The sequence below is a fragment of the Mercenaria mercenaria genome, chromosome 10, assembly GCF_021730395.1.
Source record: "Mercenaria mercenaria strain notata chromosome 10, MADL_Memer_1, whole genome shotgun sequence".
NCBI lineage: Eukaryota > Metazoa > Mollusca > Bivalvia > Venerida > Veneridae > Mercenaria > Mercenaria mercenaria.
Window position 1 is genome coordinate 34,156,831 of NC_069370.1, and position 15,504 is coordinate 34,172,334.

The window sequence follows — 15,504 nt, forward strand, 5'->3', positions numbered from 1 at the left end:
TAGCTAGACTGGCATCAGTCGTTAGAGATATTGAATGTAAAGCACCTGGCCATAAAATCAATCCTCTCTGATACCACTTTCTAAAAAATTTACAATATCTCTTGCCTCTGTCTCTGTTGAGATGAGCCTAGAGAGAAAATGTTTTTCTGAGAAAATAATTTAGTGTCAGTGTGAAGAAATTAATATTGTTACAGACTATTTGATCTCAACAGACTTTGTAAGTCTAACAACATAGCTTGCATTGCTTAGCACTTCATCATATATGATGAACTAGCAAAATTAATAATAAAGAATGAACCCTCTGCAAAAGCTCTGAAAAAAGCAAACACTGCCCAAATAAAACTTAAAAAGGTTAAATTAAAACAGCTAATGAATGATTCAATGATACAAATTTTAATATACATTAGAAATATAACAAACCAAAGTATTATCCGTTCTACCTTTTTATCCCCGCCACCTGGCTTATGTTTTATATTTGCTGTGGATCCTATCTTTGACTGGGCTTTAATTTCTACTTTCTGGTCCAAAATCTAAAATAACAGCATAACAAAACTTATATTTAAATGATCTATGAGAAAATCTAGACACTGTCCAACTATTTGACCTGTCTGTTCTTGTTCTACAACTGACAATATCTGTGAGTTTATGTATCACACATCATATTAATAAAATGAATATTTATGAATAAATACATTAGATAATGAATATTTATGAGTTGATGTATGATAGAATGAATATTAATGACTTAATGTATCATACATCAAATAATGAATATTTATGAAATACACATTATCATGAATATTTATAAATATATGCATGAACCATCACAATAATGGATGAAAAGTCATGTATTATATTACTAATATATAAATTATGTATCACACATCATTTAATGAATATTAAAGGACTGTGTATCATAATTTTATAAATATTGTATCATACATCATATAATGAATATTTATGAAATGATGAAGCATGCTTCACAATAGTGACTATTTATAATAAGAACAACATGGGAAAGGCTGAATATTCATGATTGGGGAAAACTAAAGGGAAATTCATGAAAATTTTACGACACAAAATCTAACGATTCATTTTAATCACAGAATTATATCTACTGTATTTTTTACCATAAGAAAAAAATGATGTAACTTTCTACAAATTTTAAATCAATATTTCATGTATCATAATTATTGTATTAAAAATATGTATCTAAAATCATTTAATAACTAGATTTAATTAAACTAGGATCTTAAGAGGTTACTGCACAAAAACATTGAAAAAAAACACCTCACTCAGTACTCTCACACGTACACTTCTAGAATGCTATCACTATACGAGCACCTTAAGCAGGTGGAAAGAATTTATAATTGCCAATTAAGGTAGTTATTCATGTTTGATAAACTGGAAATAATGGCATAACATCATGGTAAGAAAATGTTATCAGAATGTGCAAAACTACCTTAAAAAAAAAGAAACGGAATTAAAATTTGTTCAAAATGGCATTTTTGGTACTTGGTTTTATAAATTCTTTCCATAGACCCATCCACCATGTTTACAGCTGACAAAAGCCAATAACTATTACATGTAAAATCATTTTCTCTTGAAAAAAGTATAAACTACAAATCATAATTATACTGGTACGTTACCTTTTTATTTCAGCAAAATTCAAAGGTTAAGACTTATCGAAGTAATGATTTTACAGAACGTCAAAATTCATATGTGACGTCAGCTGCAAGTCTATAAAGCAAATCCTAACATTCTTTTAACATTTCATTTTTGGTCAAATTAACAGAAAATCAAAAAGCAACTTTATCAACTGTCACATATGAACTTTGACAATCGCTAAGTTCAAACTAACACAGACTAACACTACAATATTGGTATAACCTACATCTTTGTATCTATACAACAGTTTTTCATGAATGTTAAAATTAGGCATGTCACTATTTTTAAGGCACTGTCATTAACACAACTTTATCGTAAGAATGCTAAATTAATAAAATCTGAGTTACTTATGTCTCTTTGACTAACATAGGATTTCCAGAAAAATTTGAAAGTATATAAAATCTAAGTTACAAATATGTAATGTAACTTTGTGTTTAAAACAAAGTCATTAAAATGCATCTGAGAGCCAATTAAATGAAAGCAATCTAATAATTCAGCACACCCAAACACATCCCTAACACGTGTCAAACAAGTGCAGGAGATTTCCTACTTTTACTCTGCCACCCCCAGGTCTATAATGAGTATTGCCTAAAGAGCCAACTCTAGCATTAGCTGTCCAGCTCAACCTCTGACTGACTACCTATTTACAAAGAAAATGTACAGGAATCACTAAACCATTTTCTATATCTTTTAACTGTAATAAATAGAATATAATCTGAATGGCCAGTGTGAATGGAGTCACAGGTTAGATTTAAGGACTGCCTGATCATTGATAATTCATCCGCAATGTTCATGAATGGAACTATTTTGTGTAGCGCATGAACATCATTTTGATGTGATTAGGAATAAAATAAAGATCCTATGATTGCGAGAAGTATACTTATAACTTTGGTAGCAGGTAACCCCAACCTAAAAAATTTTTCATTCATTTTTTGTTTATTTTGTTGGATGTAGAATCACACTGACATAATTTAGGTCATTCTGGTGACTTTTCCAGCTTTTGATGGTGGAGGAAGACACCACATGCTCCTCAGACATTGTTTCAGGCATGGACACCTGGGTAAAACAGTTGACCTTCCATAAGCCAGCTGGATGGCTTCCCTACATGAGCCGTGCCATGAGAAAACCAACATAGTGGCTTTGCGACCAGCATGGATCCAGACCAGCCTGCGCATCCACGCAGTCTGGTCAGGATCCATGCTGTTCGCTAACGGTTTCTCTAATTGCAATAGACTTTGAAAGCGAACAGCATGGATCCTGACCAGACTGCGCAGATGCGCAGGCTGGTCTGGATCCATGCTGGTCGCAAAGCCACTATGTTGCTTTTGCCATGGCGCGGCTCATATGAAGTTTTGAACCCTCAGCAGTGAGAGGCAGGACCGGTGATTTGAAGTCAGCAAGATTAACCACTTCACAACAATGGCCCCTAACTTGGAAAGTAAAAACAATGATTTTTTTCCAAATATGCACTTCTAAATTATCGTGATTAATAATTTGATGCATAACAACATAATATTTACTGAATATAAAATGTCAAAGTGCCTTTCTAACAAACAATCTAGAATATGTGTTTTATTATGAACAAATAATTAATCTATTGTACACTGAAAAAAAAAAAAAAAAAAAAGACAAGAAAATGATTAAGTGCAGCATATAAAAATTCACAGATCGTACTTTAACTTTACCACCGCCAGGGGAATGAGTGGCATTTTCAAGAGATCCAACACGTGACTTTGCCGACCACGAAACTCTCTGATTAAGAACCTGTCAAATATACAAATGAATGACCAAAAAAGGTTAAATGAAACGTAAATGAACAGGAAAAGAAACTTCTAACAACATAACACTAAACCAAACATGAACTTTTGTTTTCATATGAGCCGTGCCATGAGAAAACCAACTTTGTGGGTTTGCGACCAGCATGGATCCAGACCAGCCTGCGCATCCGTGCAGTCTGGTCAGGATATATGCTGTTCGCTAACAGTTTCTCCTATTCCAATAAGCTTTAAAAGCGAACAGCATGGATCCTGACCAGACTGCGCGGATGCGCAGGCTGGTCTGGATCCATGCTGGTCGCAAACCCACTATGTTGGTTTTCTCATGACACGGCTCAATTATGATATTTTATATGATTTGGACAAAAAACCTTAAATATCAACCAACTGCTCAATGGGCTGACATTTTTCATTCAACTAACACTGATTTACCATTATTGTTTTGTTAATGAACAAAAATTCAAGTCAAAAAAAAAATACTGCCATTCTGTGTGTCTAGCTTTACTTAATCTTATATGATTTTATCAATTTCTATCAATCAAGTGATACACAGTTTTTACAACTTTTGTTTACTTTCCTACTCATGCATATAGTTTAAAGCATACAGTCAAACTTGTACCCTCAAGACCATATTTGGCAGAGCCCAAAAAGTGACCATTATTTGCAGCTTGTCTTTACTGATAGGTCAAAAGTACACTGAAATCTGAATATAAAATGAAACTATTGGGCTTGCTAGCTAGGTGGTCTCTGTCTACAGGTGGTCTTTTCGACAGGTTTGACTGTAATTCTGTTACTTATTAATATTAACACTACAAAAAGCTAAATATTTCAAACCAGTCTTACAGTAAAATCAGATATTTTCACAAGGCTATAAATTTGCCATATTTAAATTGGAATGAACTTTCCTGATGTATGTCCAACATGTTAAACAGAAAGAAATAGTTATAACAAAAACAGCATTTTCGCAAAGACAGGAAATATCTGATTTTACAGTACTTAAACAGAATAAATACTTGATATAAAAGTTCACACAATTAATTATTTAGAGGAAAAATGGCATTTATTACATATACACAGGAAGCCAGTACATCACTTTCCTGAAAATGTGAACTGGAATAAATATAACACACTTCAAGAATTCTTCTAAGACAACAGGTCAACTGCCAATCACTAATATATGAGCCGCGCCATGAGAAAACCAACATAGTGCATTTGCGACCAGCATGGATCCAAACCAGACTGCGCAGATGCACAGGCTGGTCTGGATCCATGCTGGTCGCAAACACACTATGTTGGTTTTCTCATGGCGCAGCTCATATATTGACTTTTCAAACAGATCCCTAACTTACATACTATCTTAATGACCTGAATGAAATGTCTGTCAAATATTAAAATTGAAATACAAATAAAACTTATTCTTCCTATACAGACTCAGAAGAACCTCAAGGATTCATAGGTATAGATATAAAAATCCAGTTGCATCCTGTTGTCTTAACAGAGGTTATATTTCTAAAAATCTATCAGCATGCTATATAAAGCTGTGCACATCGTCACCATATTTGTAAATTTTTCTGTATTTGAATCTCCCCAATGTCTTTCAATGCAATCTCCATTCAAATTCTTATTCCTGCTACTTGCACTGGACATGTTGTCACTTTCGCTCAGATCTGTATCCTCAGAAACTCCAGTATAGAATTCTGAATTAACACTTCCTCTATTAAAAGATTCTGAGCTTAATTTTCCACTATTTTCATTCAATTTCAAAGTCAAATTTTCTCCTATTCCAGATTTCCCTGAAGAAATAAATCCATCCCTTTCATTCCTAGAGGTAAACTTAGCAGACGTCAAGCCAGTTTTATACTCAGAAGCTGTTGCCATGGAATCCTGTCCCAGATCTTCTGCTGAACAAGCTGACATCAAATGACGTGTGCCACTCAAATTTATCATTTTAGAAGACCTTGCCAAGTTACTTCCACCCTGTGAATGTAACAGTCCTAAATCATTTCCAGAATGCATCTTGATGGCACCACTTCCTGTTTCTAGTGTACTATTCTTTCTAACCATCATACTCTGGGTCCTATTTGATCTAACAAACTTCTGCTGGGAAGGTCTTGACAGATTCTCATCACTCATGTACCTTCTCAAACCATATCTTCCGCTAAAACCAAGTCCCTTACCTTCCTCTGCTGCTTTCATCCATAATGGTTTAACCTGAATCTTAGGGGTTCCAGGTCTTGACCCTGTTTCAGTACCTTCATGTCTCCTAGGTGACTTTAAAAAAGAACACTCATTGTCTTGTATGTTTGCTAAAACTGTCCTAAGCTCTTCCTCTAAAGTCAGTTCATGTTCCAAATCTTCCTGATCTGACCTTGTTTTCCTTTCATATTTAGTTCTAGACTCTCGAAAAGCCTCCTTCATATTTCCACAAGATTTGTCTCTTTCAAGACACACCTTCTGTTCTTCAAAACTTTCTCCATTTTTTCCCTGAAATGTTTCACTTCCCCCACTTTCTGCAGATTTCTTTCCGATGTCCGACAGTTTCATATCTTCTTTCTTATTAATAACAGCATACCCAAATTTATCATGAGATGTCCTATCCATCATTTCTAATGTTTCACTTAGCTCTCTTTCAACATCAGTTCTATCTTCAACACTTACGAAGCTACCCCCCAAGGTTTCAACCATTTCTTGCTTTACTACATTCAGTGGACTAGTTGGTCTCTGGTCCATCTTGTATTTGAATGTTGTAGTCTGAATCCCCTTCTTTGAATCCCTGTTACTATTTATTTTTAACTCTGCAACACTTACATGCCTTTCATCTTCTGAATTCTCACCATCTAAATCATCAGTTTCTTCATCTGAAGCAACATCATCATATTCATACCCATCATTCACAATGCCTTGACTTGTCCTTTCAAATTTTCTGTCTGGTAATAGCCCAATGCTAACTGCATCATTTAAAGCAGCAACAGTTTCAAAACTTTTACCATTCTTTACATCTGATATGTTTGCTCCAAAGTCAATATCTTGATAATCACTATTTACACCTTCCTTAACATGAATCCTAGTTATATTTTCTCCATCAAGAAGATCAACTCTATCATTTTCATCACTGAAGCACTTTGCAGTTTCACCTAAAATTCCTTTGCTTTCCAATTCTACCTTCTTCTTCTGTGTTGGTGAACCTGTCATTACCAGAGGCTTTCCATTTTTCTTAGCCAATTTTGGACTTTTGTATCCCAAATTTGCCAACTTTACAACTGGCTCACCTTTTTCCAAATGTTTCTTTTTCACAATTTGCTTCTTATTTCCCTTTTTAGATTCTTTACCTTTTACAACATTCTCAGCTTCAGTCTCAACCTTTCTTGCTAATTTTGGACTGTGGTATCCAAGGTATTTAACCATGAGCTCAACTTCTTTCTCCTCTTCATTTGCAAAGCCTTTCAGTTTCTTCCCCTTGACACTTATTCTACTAGAATTTGAATTTGACCGATTTATGTTATAACTGGTACTGGAAAATCTTTTATCATTTCTGCTCTCCTTTGATTGTCTATCCTTAGAAGTAGAAAACAAACCTTTCATTTTGTTCACAAAACCGGACTTTTTCTTTGGCTTGGTTTTCTTTGAAATATTTTCATTTTCTTTTCCATTATATTTTTCTATGACCATTCTTTCTAATACCACTGTATCTTCTTTGTGATCTAGTGACCTGTTTTTCAGCTCATCATCATTTGTTATATCACTTATTGGAATACCTTCTTCATATCTTCTATCTATTGTTTCCTTTACTTTGTCATCATTTTGCTCATCAGGTTGAACTCTTTCATTCTCAGACAGTCCATTTCCATCTTTCTCTGACTTTTTAAAACCCTCTTCTTGACTGTCAACAAGATCCCTTTTCCTTAATATTTCATCTAGTTCTTCTTTTGTAAACATTAAAATTTCTCGTTCATCTGGTTTGTCATTATCTACTGAAGCCACTGTCCTATCTCCAAGTTCCCATTCTTTATGTGTACATCTTGGTGGTTTTGGTGGTGGGGGCGGTCCCTGTTTCCAATCCTGATCCAAAACTTTGGTGGTTTTTTCATTCATAAAATGGGAACCATCTGTCTGATCTACAACAGCATCTTTGATTGGTCCAGAACCTGTAGCAGAAGCTCCCATTGGCTCTGACTGAGACTGGTTATTTTTTACATCTGCTGCAGACTGGTATTCAACTTCTGGAACTGGTTCAAGGTAAGAGTGATTGAACATTTCAGGAACTGGTTCTATGGTTATAGCAACTTGCTGCTTGGAGCTATCATATCTTTGATTCTCATCTTTTTTCAGAGTATTTTCGCTCTTACTTTGTAGGCCAGTATCAACTTTTGGTTCTGCTTTCCAGTTCAATTTCTCACTGAATATCTGAAACAATAAGTGAAAGGTTATGTAAAAAGTCAATGGAAATAGTTAGATTTTACTGAAATTCATATTTTAGATTATCAGACCCTATAGAGGATAAATATCCAAATGATTTTTCTAAAGAAGATATAGAGGATATTTTTTTGTTTCAGTGTAAGAGTGAAATATTTTTCAAAAGTGAACACCAGATGCAATATTTTCACGAGTGACATAGCCGCAAGTGAAAATGAAAGAGATGGTGTCCATGAGTGAAATCTATGTTGACCTTACAAGTAAAATAAACAAATTTCCTTTTTATGTCATCTTTTTACTAAATTTACCCTTTTTATAGTTACTTACTAGTGAAAAATGTATTTGATATTTTTCACTGAAAATATCAGATATATTTCACTGTAATATTTTGATTAATTCACTGAAAAACATGTAATAAATGCCTGTTATTTCTTGACTTTTCTTACTTTTACAGACTTCTTAACCTTACAAATTCTGAATTGTGTAAGACAATCTAGATTTCACAGTATCTTACCTTTACACAGCCTCCACCTGGTTCATAACCAAGGTTATCCAGTGTGTTCACCTTGGCATCAGCATCCCAGTCCAGATCTTCTTCATATGGCTCTGGTATCTACAGAAAGAGATATGTTAAAAGTTTATAGAATAAACTGTGTGTAACTGAAAAACTACAAAAGAATAAGACTTACTGATGCCTTAGAAGTATAAGATTGTTAGTGCTGTATGTAAATGTTCTTAGATTTTTCTTTTTGTTTAGGTGTTGATAAAAACTATTAACCTTATTAAGCACAGCATTTCATGCAACATATTCCTTACCATATGGAGCAAGTAATCAAACCTACATTGACACAGCAACATGCCTAGCAACAACACATCTATCCAGTGCTTCAAAATGGTTACAAAATAGTTTCCTATCATTTAACTGGTGTTACACATGTAAGTTTTCAACACGAAAGGGATGAGAAATAAGATTTTTTGAAGTTGTACATACATTTCCACCTCCTGGTTTGTAATGAACATTTTCCCTGGTATTCATGGTACCTTGTACATCAATGCCATCCTGCAGAGATGGATAAAACATAGAAGTTTTAAATGGGCAAAGGCAATAGAAGCAGTTAATTAGTTATGGCATTATCAAATATTTTAAATCTGATCAAAGATATTTTTATTACAGTTAAACCTGCCTTAAGCAGCCAACAAAGGGAGAAACACACCACGGATGCTTAAGACAGGTGGCTGCTTAAGACAGGTTGAAATCAGAACAAAAATCAATACTGGAAGTTTGCTGACTGGCTGCTTTAAGGGCAAGTGGCTGCCTAGTACAGGTGAACACTAAGGCAGATATTACTGTCACTATCACATTAGCTGTCACTAAATAACCTTCATAAGGGACTTTCTTTCACACAGGAGTTCTATTATAGCCCCCTGGCAGGACTGATGAGTGCTGACGGGACTGGTTACTAGTAGACAATTAAATCTATCATACAATGCCATAAACACACCATATTCCATAAAGGTAGTCAAAAGCCTCATGTTATCATAAAAGTGAAAATAATTTGCCCTTTGCCTCTGATCCATTTGCGAAGAATGGTAACAAGTGAAATCTGAAAAGGCACAAGGAAAAAAAAATTCAAATGCACAACTTTGTAACCCTCTGATTTTCTTCATAGTTCTTCCAAAATTCATGAATGAAAAAAAGTAGGATATGCCACTATTTACTGGTATAATAAGCAAACTTCAAAAACCATGCATTATTGATTTATATCATATAAAAGCTCTAAGTGCAGAAGATAATTAAAACTTTTATACTACTTACCTTTCTCATTCAACCATTTTGCTACCCTGGTTTTGTTGACTTATTCATGTGCTATATCAGTTTAGAATGCATCAAGATGGGTTTTTCACTCTGTTACATCAATTCAGCTGCAATCTTTTTTTCTTATAGCAAATAGTAAGACTTTTGTTAAATCCTCTCGGTAGAAAAATTGTACGCATTTATCTTAAAATCTATATGAGCCGTGCCATAAGAAAAAACCAACATAGTGCGTTTGCGACCAGCATGGATCCAGACCAGCCTGCGCATCCGCGCAGTCTGGTCAGGATCCATGCTGTTCACTAACAGTTTCTCCAATTCCAATAGGCTTTAAAAGCGAACAGCATGAATCCTGACCAGACTGCGCGGATGCACAGGCTGGTCTGGATCCATGCTGGTCGCAAAGCCACTATGTTGGTTTTCCAATGGCACGGCTCGTATTGTCTTGTAGTAATTTGAAACAAAATATAGGCACAAAAATACCAGGTAAAGTTTTGAGACCGCAGCTGCAATGAATTTTATTCTCTTTGAACTTTTGCCTATTGATGACAACAAATCACACAAATAATAAAACCAATTTATTTCATTTTATCACACGTACATGTATATACGATAAAACACTTAACAGCTGACCATGACAAAGTTCACTCACACCCTGTATGAAGTTACATAAAAAATAATGTACAAATTTATGTTAAATCTAAACACAGATCCAGGCTACTAAGCTAAGTTATGAAGTTACTACGGAGACCAATTGATTTGATATCATCTCATGAACATATATAGAATAAAACACTTAAGAGATATCATGACAATGTTCACTTGCAACCTGTATTATATAGTCGTTCACTCTAACTTGATGGGACTGGCAAAAGTTATCGGTAGTTCAAGCAGCTGAACAAAGTTTGACTGTACCTACTTAACTAGTATCGTATAATATGCTAAATGTGAACACGATTAGATATACCGGTAGGTAGACAGACTCTTAAGTTACAAAAGTAAGTATGGGCACCAGTCTCAGAAAGCAACATTGTCATTGGTCAATTTTAAAACTGTACACTGAAGCAAAACAAAAGCACTGCCTACAGGTGCATCGCTCGTCTGCAAGTGCTGGACAATATGTAAGAAAAGAGTTATATTTCAGAATTTCTAAGTACAAAAAGGGCCATAATTCTGACAAAATGCTTGTCAGAGTTATGGTTCTTTGCCTACATAGTCCCCTAATGATGGTAAACAAGTGTGAAAAGTTTCAAAGCTGCAGATCTTACAGTATTTGAGAAAAGGTGGACCTAAACAAAAATTTTAACCAATGCCAACACCGACGATCAAGTGACGACAATACCTTGTAGATTTTTTCAAATATCAGACGAGCTAAAAATCAGATTTTTAGATGCAAGTTCTTAGACTGGTGCCATATCATCTATCCAAATAATAAACAATATGTACAGGACAATAATTCAGTTCTTCATACAACTCACACCCCTCTGCATAACTCTCTCAAAAAGTTTCTTGGAGGGAAAATAATCACCTTAAAGACTTTTTACATCTAGTTCTTGCAGTAAAAATTATGAAAATCAACAAGTTCTAAATGATTATTTGTAAGTTACTAATAAAATTTAATGTTTTAAGTATAAGAATTGAAAAGGACATATATAGGCCAAAACAAACTGTTGCGTTTTTTTTCTACAGAAAAGTTGGGCTACTTACAGAAAGATTAACTAGCATTCTAAATTGAACGATAAACATATCATTTTGTTTAAGCATGTTGGTTTTATAGCTCCATCAGTGTTTCCAAGCTGAGCTACAATAAATAAGACAAAATAAAAAACACAAAATACGAGAAGCATACTTTCAGATTTCCTCCTCCCGGCGAATGGGTCACATTCTTTAAACTGCCAACTTTCGACTCGGTCTGCCAGCTTAATTTCTGGGTTTCTATCTGTTGAAAAATATAAGTTGCACACAAGAAAGGAAATTAGTCAACGAACCAATACCATATCCATTTCCTGCAAGGAAGAACGCTTTCTTGGCCGCGAAATATAAAATGCAAATAATGGAAATAGGCATCAAAGCTGATAATCTTGGTGCAAACTAAATCAAGCGTCACACTTTATATAAGAAATATGTATTTACATGGTAACTAGTAGGTATATCTAATTGCAGAAGCAAGCGCATGAAATATTTTGCATAAAACATATTGCTTTAGGGAGGAAAATATTTTATCCCTAGCAGATCTAAAACAAACTTTTCCCCTCTAAAAGTGCCTTGCCCAATAAAAAGATTCAAAGCAAAAAATCAACTGCCCCTTGTTTTACTTCCACTCTTAATTTCTAGTTTAATTCTCGTCATACATTGATATATATGTACACATTTTAACTATAGAAGCCGTCGAATTTCGTCAGCTACTTTTTTCCGGAAGAATCTAATCTGAGGGATTTAAATAAAAAGAGCACTCTATTCAAGCTTTTAAGGGTTTCATTTTTACAACTGGTTCCCGAGTCAGTCTTCATCAATTTTTTATTCCACATTCTTTCAATCAACATTTCTCGATAATAAAGATCTAGAAATTTAACATGACCTGTATGAGTATTTGAAAACATGCAAAAGCACACTTCCTGCTATAAGTCTGCAAAAAAAACCTCTACCATCCTGTAGGTAAGGATTCATTATCTCCTCTTTTTGTGAAGAGCTTCCGTTTCATTTTTATGTGCGGAATACAAATAAAGCCTTCTGGCTATCCCTTTGCTTTGTCCTTTCATATTGTACAATACTTAATTTATCATTTTCTTTTACTCAATACTTTAAACAACCAACAAATTCTGCTACCAGCTAGTCCATATTGGTAACAGTTTGAAGTAAGAGCTTACCTTTTTATCACCACCCTTCGGCTTGTGGTCTATTTTGTCTTTGGAGCCAACTTTACTGGGAACATTGGAAAAATCTACCTTCGTATTCAATACTTTAACCTGAAAGAGAAATACTTGACCATGATCATAATGTAAGCTTTTGTTTTAACTGAATAGTAATTTCTGGAAAGAACAGATGAACACAAAATGCTTATAATTTTAGACATGACATGACATTCTAAAATTTCAGACCAATTAGAAAGATGTTTTATTTATTCCTGCAGCTGTTGATGACAATAATATGACCACATGGCTTATCCTACCAGCTGACAAATGTTGAATTCCCATAATAGAACCCATGATTAAACAGAAATTCACAACACATCTTTCTTGTTAGGAGACAAAACTCAAGACAACATACTATATAGATGTCATGCTAGGGAAACTTCATCACTGCCAACAAACCAATGGCAAAATTGACAGCTACGGAAGCAACATACAATAAAGATGTCCTGATGAGAAAGTATGATCATTTATCATCAAATTCATGACAGATGCTGTGTTCTACAGGTGAAACATACTCAAAATATAGAAGTTTTGCTAGAAAAAGAAACATATGACACAAATGACCTGCCTGTGAAACATGTTCATGTCACAAGTGTTTTGCAAAGGGAAAACAAACACATGACAAAGAAGGGAACTTGTGACGCAAAGAGTATGCTCAAAATACAAGTGCCTTGCACAGGGAAGCAAACACTTGGTATAGCTCATGGTGAAACACTTTTTGAGATATAGGCAACACAAATATGCACAGACTGACATCCGGATGAACAAATGCAAATCAACATTTCCTCCACATTTTTGCATATATGGTGAGGGGGGAGAGAGGAGGGGTGCACAAAATACATTCGAGACACAAATGCTTTGTCTCATCACACAACAGAAATAAACTTGACATGCAGTTTCCAAGGGAAAAAGGCAGTCTGAAAGACAGCTAAATCCCCCGCCACTGTTATGGATAGTGAAAGGGTAAATGTTTGACCTTTAGCTGTAACCTTGACCTTGAACTGATATGGCTGACTCATGAATTCTGCACAACGTCTTGATGAGGTGATCATTTGACCCAAATTTGATGAAAATCCTTCAAGGGGTTTAGGAGATAAAGATAGGACACAAAATGGAAGGCTCAAACCTCTGACCATAAACTGTGACCTTGACCTTGAGCCAGCATGGCTGACTCGTAAGTTCTGCACATCGTTTTGATAAGGTGATCATTTGACCCAAGTTTTATAAAATTCCTTGAAGGGGTTTAGGAGATATAGTGCGACACGAATGGAAGGCTAAACCTTGACTCAGTTGTGACCTTGACCTTGAGCGCATGGCTGACTATGAGTCTGCACATCCTGATGAGGTATCATTGACCAAGTTTGATGAAAATCCTTCAAGGGTTTAGGAATATAAGGACACAAATGAAGCTCAAACTTTGACCCTCAGTTGTGACCTTGACCTTCAGCCAGCATGGCTGACTCATAAGTTCTGCACATCGTCTTGATGAGGTGATCATTTGACCCAAGTTTGATGAAAATCCTTCAAGGGGTTTCGGAGATATAGAGCGGACACAAAATGGAAGGCTCAAACCTTTGACCTTGAGATGTGACCTTGACCTTGAGCCGGCATGGCTGACTCATGAGTTCTGCACATTGTCTTGATGAGGTGATCATTTTACCAAAGTTTCATGAAAATCCTTCAAGGGGTTTAGGAGATATGGAGCGGACACGGAAGTGTTACGGACAGACGGATGGAAGGACGGACAGAAGGACGGAAGGAGACCATTCCTATAACCCCAGCCACAAGCCCCCACCACTTGTGGCAGGGGATTAAAAAACCTCATGGCATAAGTGTCTTTCTTGGGAAAAAAGCCTGTGACAAAACTGCCTTACTCAGGAAACAAACTCATGGAAGAGGAGTCTTGTTAGAGAAACAAACCAGAAGAATATGAAACACATGTATGGTTCTTATGTCTTACTAGACATCAAACTCATGACACAAGAATCATATTAGAGAAACATACCAGAGAGACATGCTCATGACAAAATGTTTTGTCAGAAACACATTCATTACACATGTTGGAAATAAAATTATGACCCCCCTGCTGACTTCTTAAATCTTTCCCTAAAGAGGTATTTCTTTTAAAATGACCATATATATGTATATACTTACGTTACCACCTCCCGGAGAATGTTTCACATTATTGAGGGATCCTATCTTTGATTGCACTTGTTTGGTGTTTGGGGTCGGGGCTTTTGGAGTCAAGGGAGCTTTTTCTGCAATGAAAAACAACACGAACATCACTATGCCATTAATCATCTCGTAACACAACTGGTTATATTGGAGATTTTGTCAGCTAAAGGTGTGACTTCTGTTAAGCATACACTTCTATCTTTTAACCCTTACCCCCGCTGAATTTCTATAATGAACTTGTCCAACTTTCAATTTGGACAGTACCATTAACTGTTAAAAGGGGTGCATACCAAAAAAGATAGTGACTGAATGGCGAACAGTACATACCATGATCAGAATGCACAGATGTGCTGGCTGATCTTGGTCTGCACTGGTCTCAAAGGCAGAATCAGTCGTGTCCAGCATGATAAGGGTTTCATATCTATGGCTGCCATTGCTAGAAATGACATCAATATAGGATCCATCAAACTGTCCTTGAGTCAGTCATAATTCCAGCACATGCATTTCCTTTGCCTCAAAAATTATATGAAAATTTGGCAAACTACAAAGAGACGTATTTTTGTTCATCTGAGAGGCAGGTATTTGTAATACTAGTGTTATTTCTAGAGCTCAAAAAGGGCAGTGTGCTGCCAAAAAGGGGCAGGGTGCTGTCCGAAAGGGGCAGGGTGCTCTTTTAGACGTGAAAGTTACCATAGCAGTAGTTGCATTTCTAGATGTCTATAGTTAATATGTATTCCATTTATCTTTA

At 35.4% G+C, this 15,504-nt stretch overlaps 2 protein-coding genes across 21 annotated transcripts in view; both read right to left on the minus strand.

The window, feature by feature from the left end:
* LOC123559425 (microtubule-associated protein tau-like) overlaps positions 1-15,504 on the minus strand; it is an 85,997-nt gene that overhangs the window by 14,519 nt on the left and 55,974 nt on the right. For 14 of the 20 annotated variants that reach the window (XM_053552691.1, XM_053552689.1, XM_053552701.1 and 11 more), the window contains 6 exons: positions 14,736-14,839; positions 12,537-12,635; positions 11,519-11,608; positions 3,343-3,432; positions 2,219-2,308; positions 441-530 (listed from right to left, as the gene is read on the minus strand). In XM_053552691.1, the coding sequence (XP_053408666.1) occupies positions 441-530; positions 2,219-2,308; positions 3,343-3,432; positions 11,519-11,608; positions 12,537-12,635; positions 14,736-14,839 (563 nt within the window). The remainder of the gene's footprint in view (positions 1-440; positions 531-2,218; positions 2,309-3,342; positions 3,433-11,518; positions 11,609-12,536; positions 12,636-14,735; positions 14,840-15,504) is intronic. The other 6 variants (XM_053552703.1, XM_053552702.1, XM_053552707.1 and 3 more) reach the window with 6 other exon arrangements.
* LOC123559424 (uncharacterized) lies at positions 4,741-9,930 on the minus strand. Its single transcript, XM_045351219.2, has 3 exons — positions 8,848-9,930; positions 8,371-8,469; positions 4,741-7,847 (listed from the first exon to the last, which is right to left on the minus strand). The coding sequence occupies exons 1-3, from the start codon at positions 8,935-8,937 to the stop codon at positions 4,953-4,955; spliced, it is 3,084 nt and encodes a 1,027-aa protein (XP_045207154.2). The 5' UTR covers positions 8,938-9,930; the 3' UTR covers positions 4,741-4,952.

Bases quoted from the DNA above. Each gene is read 5' to 3' on its own strand.
- LOC123559424 (XM_045351219.2), bottom strand. From the start codon at position 8,937: ATGTTTTATCCATCTCTGCAGGATGGCATTGATGTACAAGGTACCATG. The intron at 8,470-8,847 runs GTATGTACAACT...CTCTTTCTGTAG, and splicing joins ACAAACCAGGAGGTGGAAAT to ATACCAGAGCCATATGAAGA. The intron at 7,848-8,370 runs GTAAGATACTGT...TTATTGTTTCAG, and splicing joins CAGGTGGAGGCTGTGTAAAG to ATATTCAGTGAGAAATTGAA.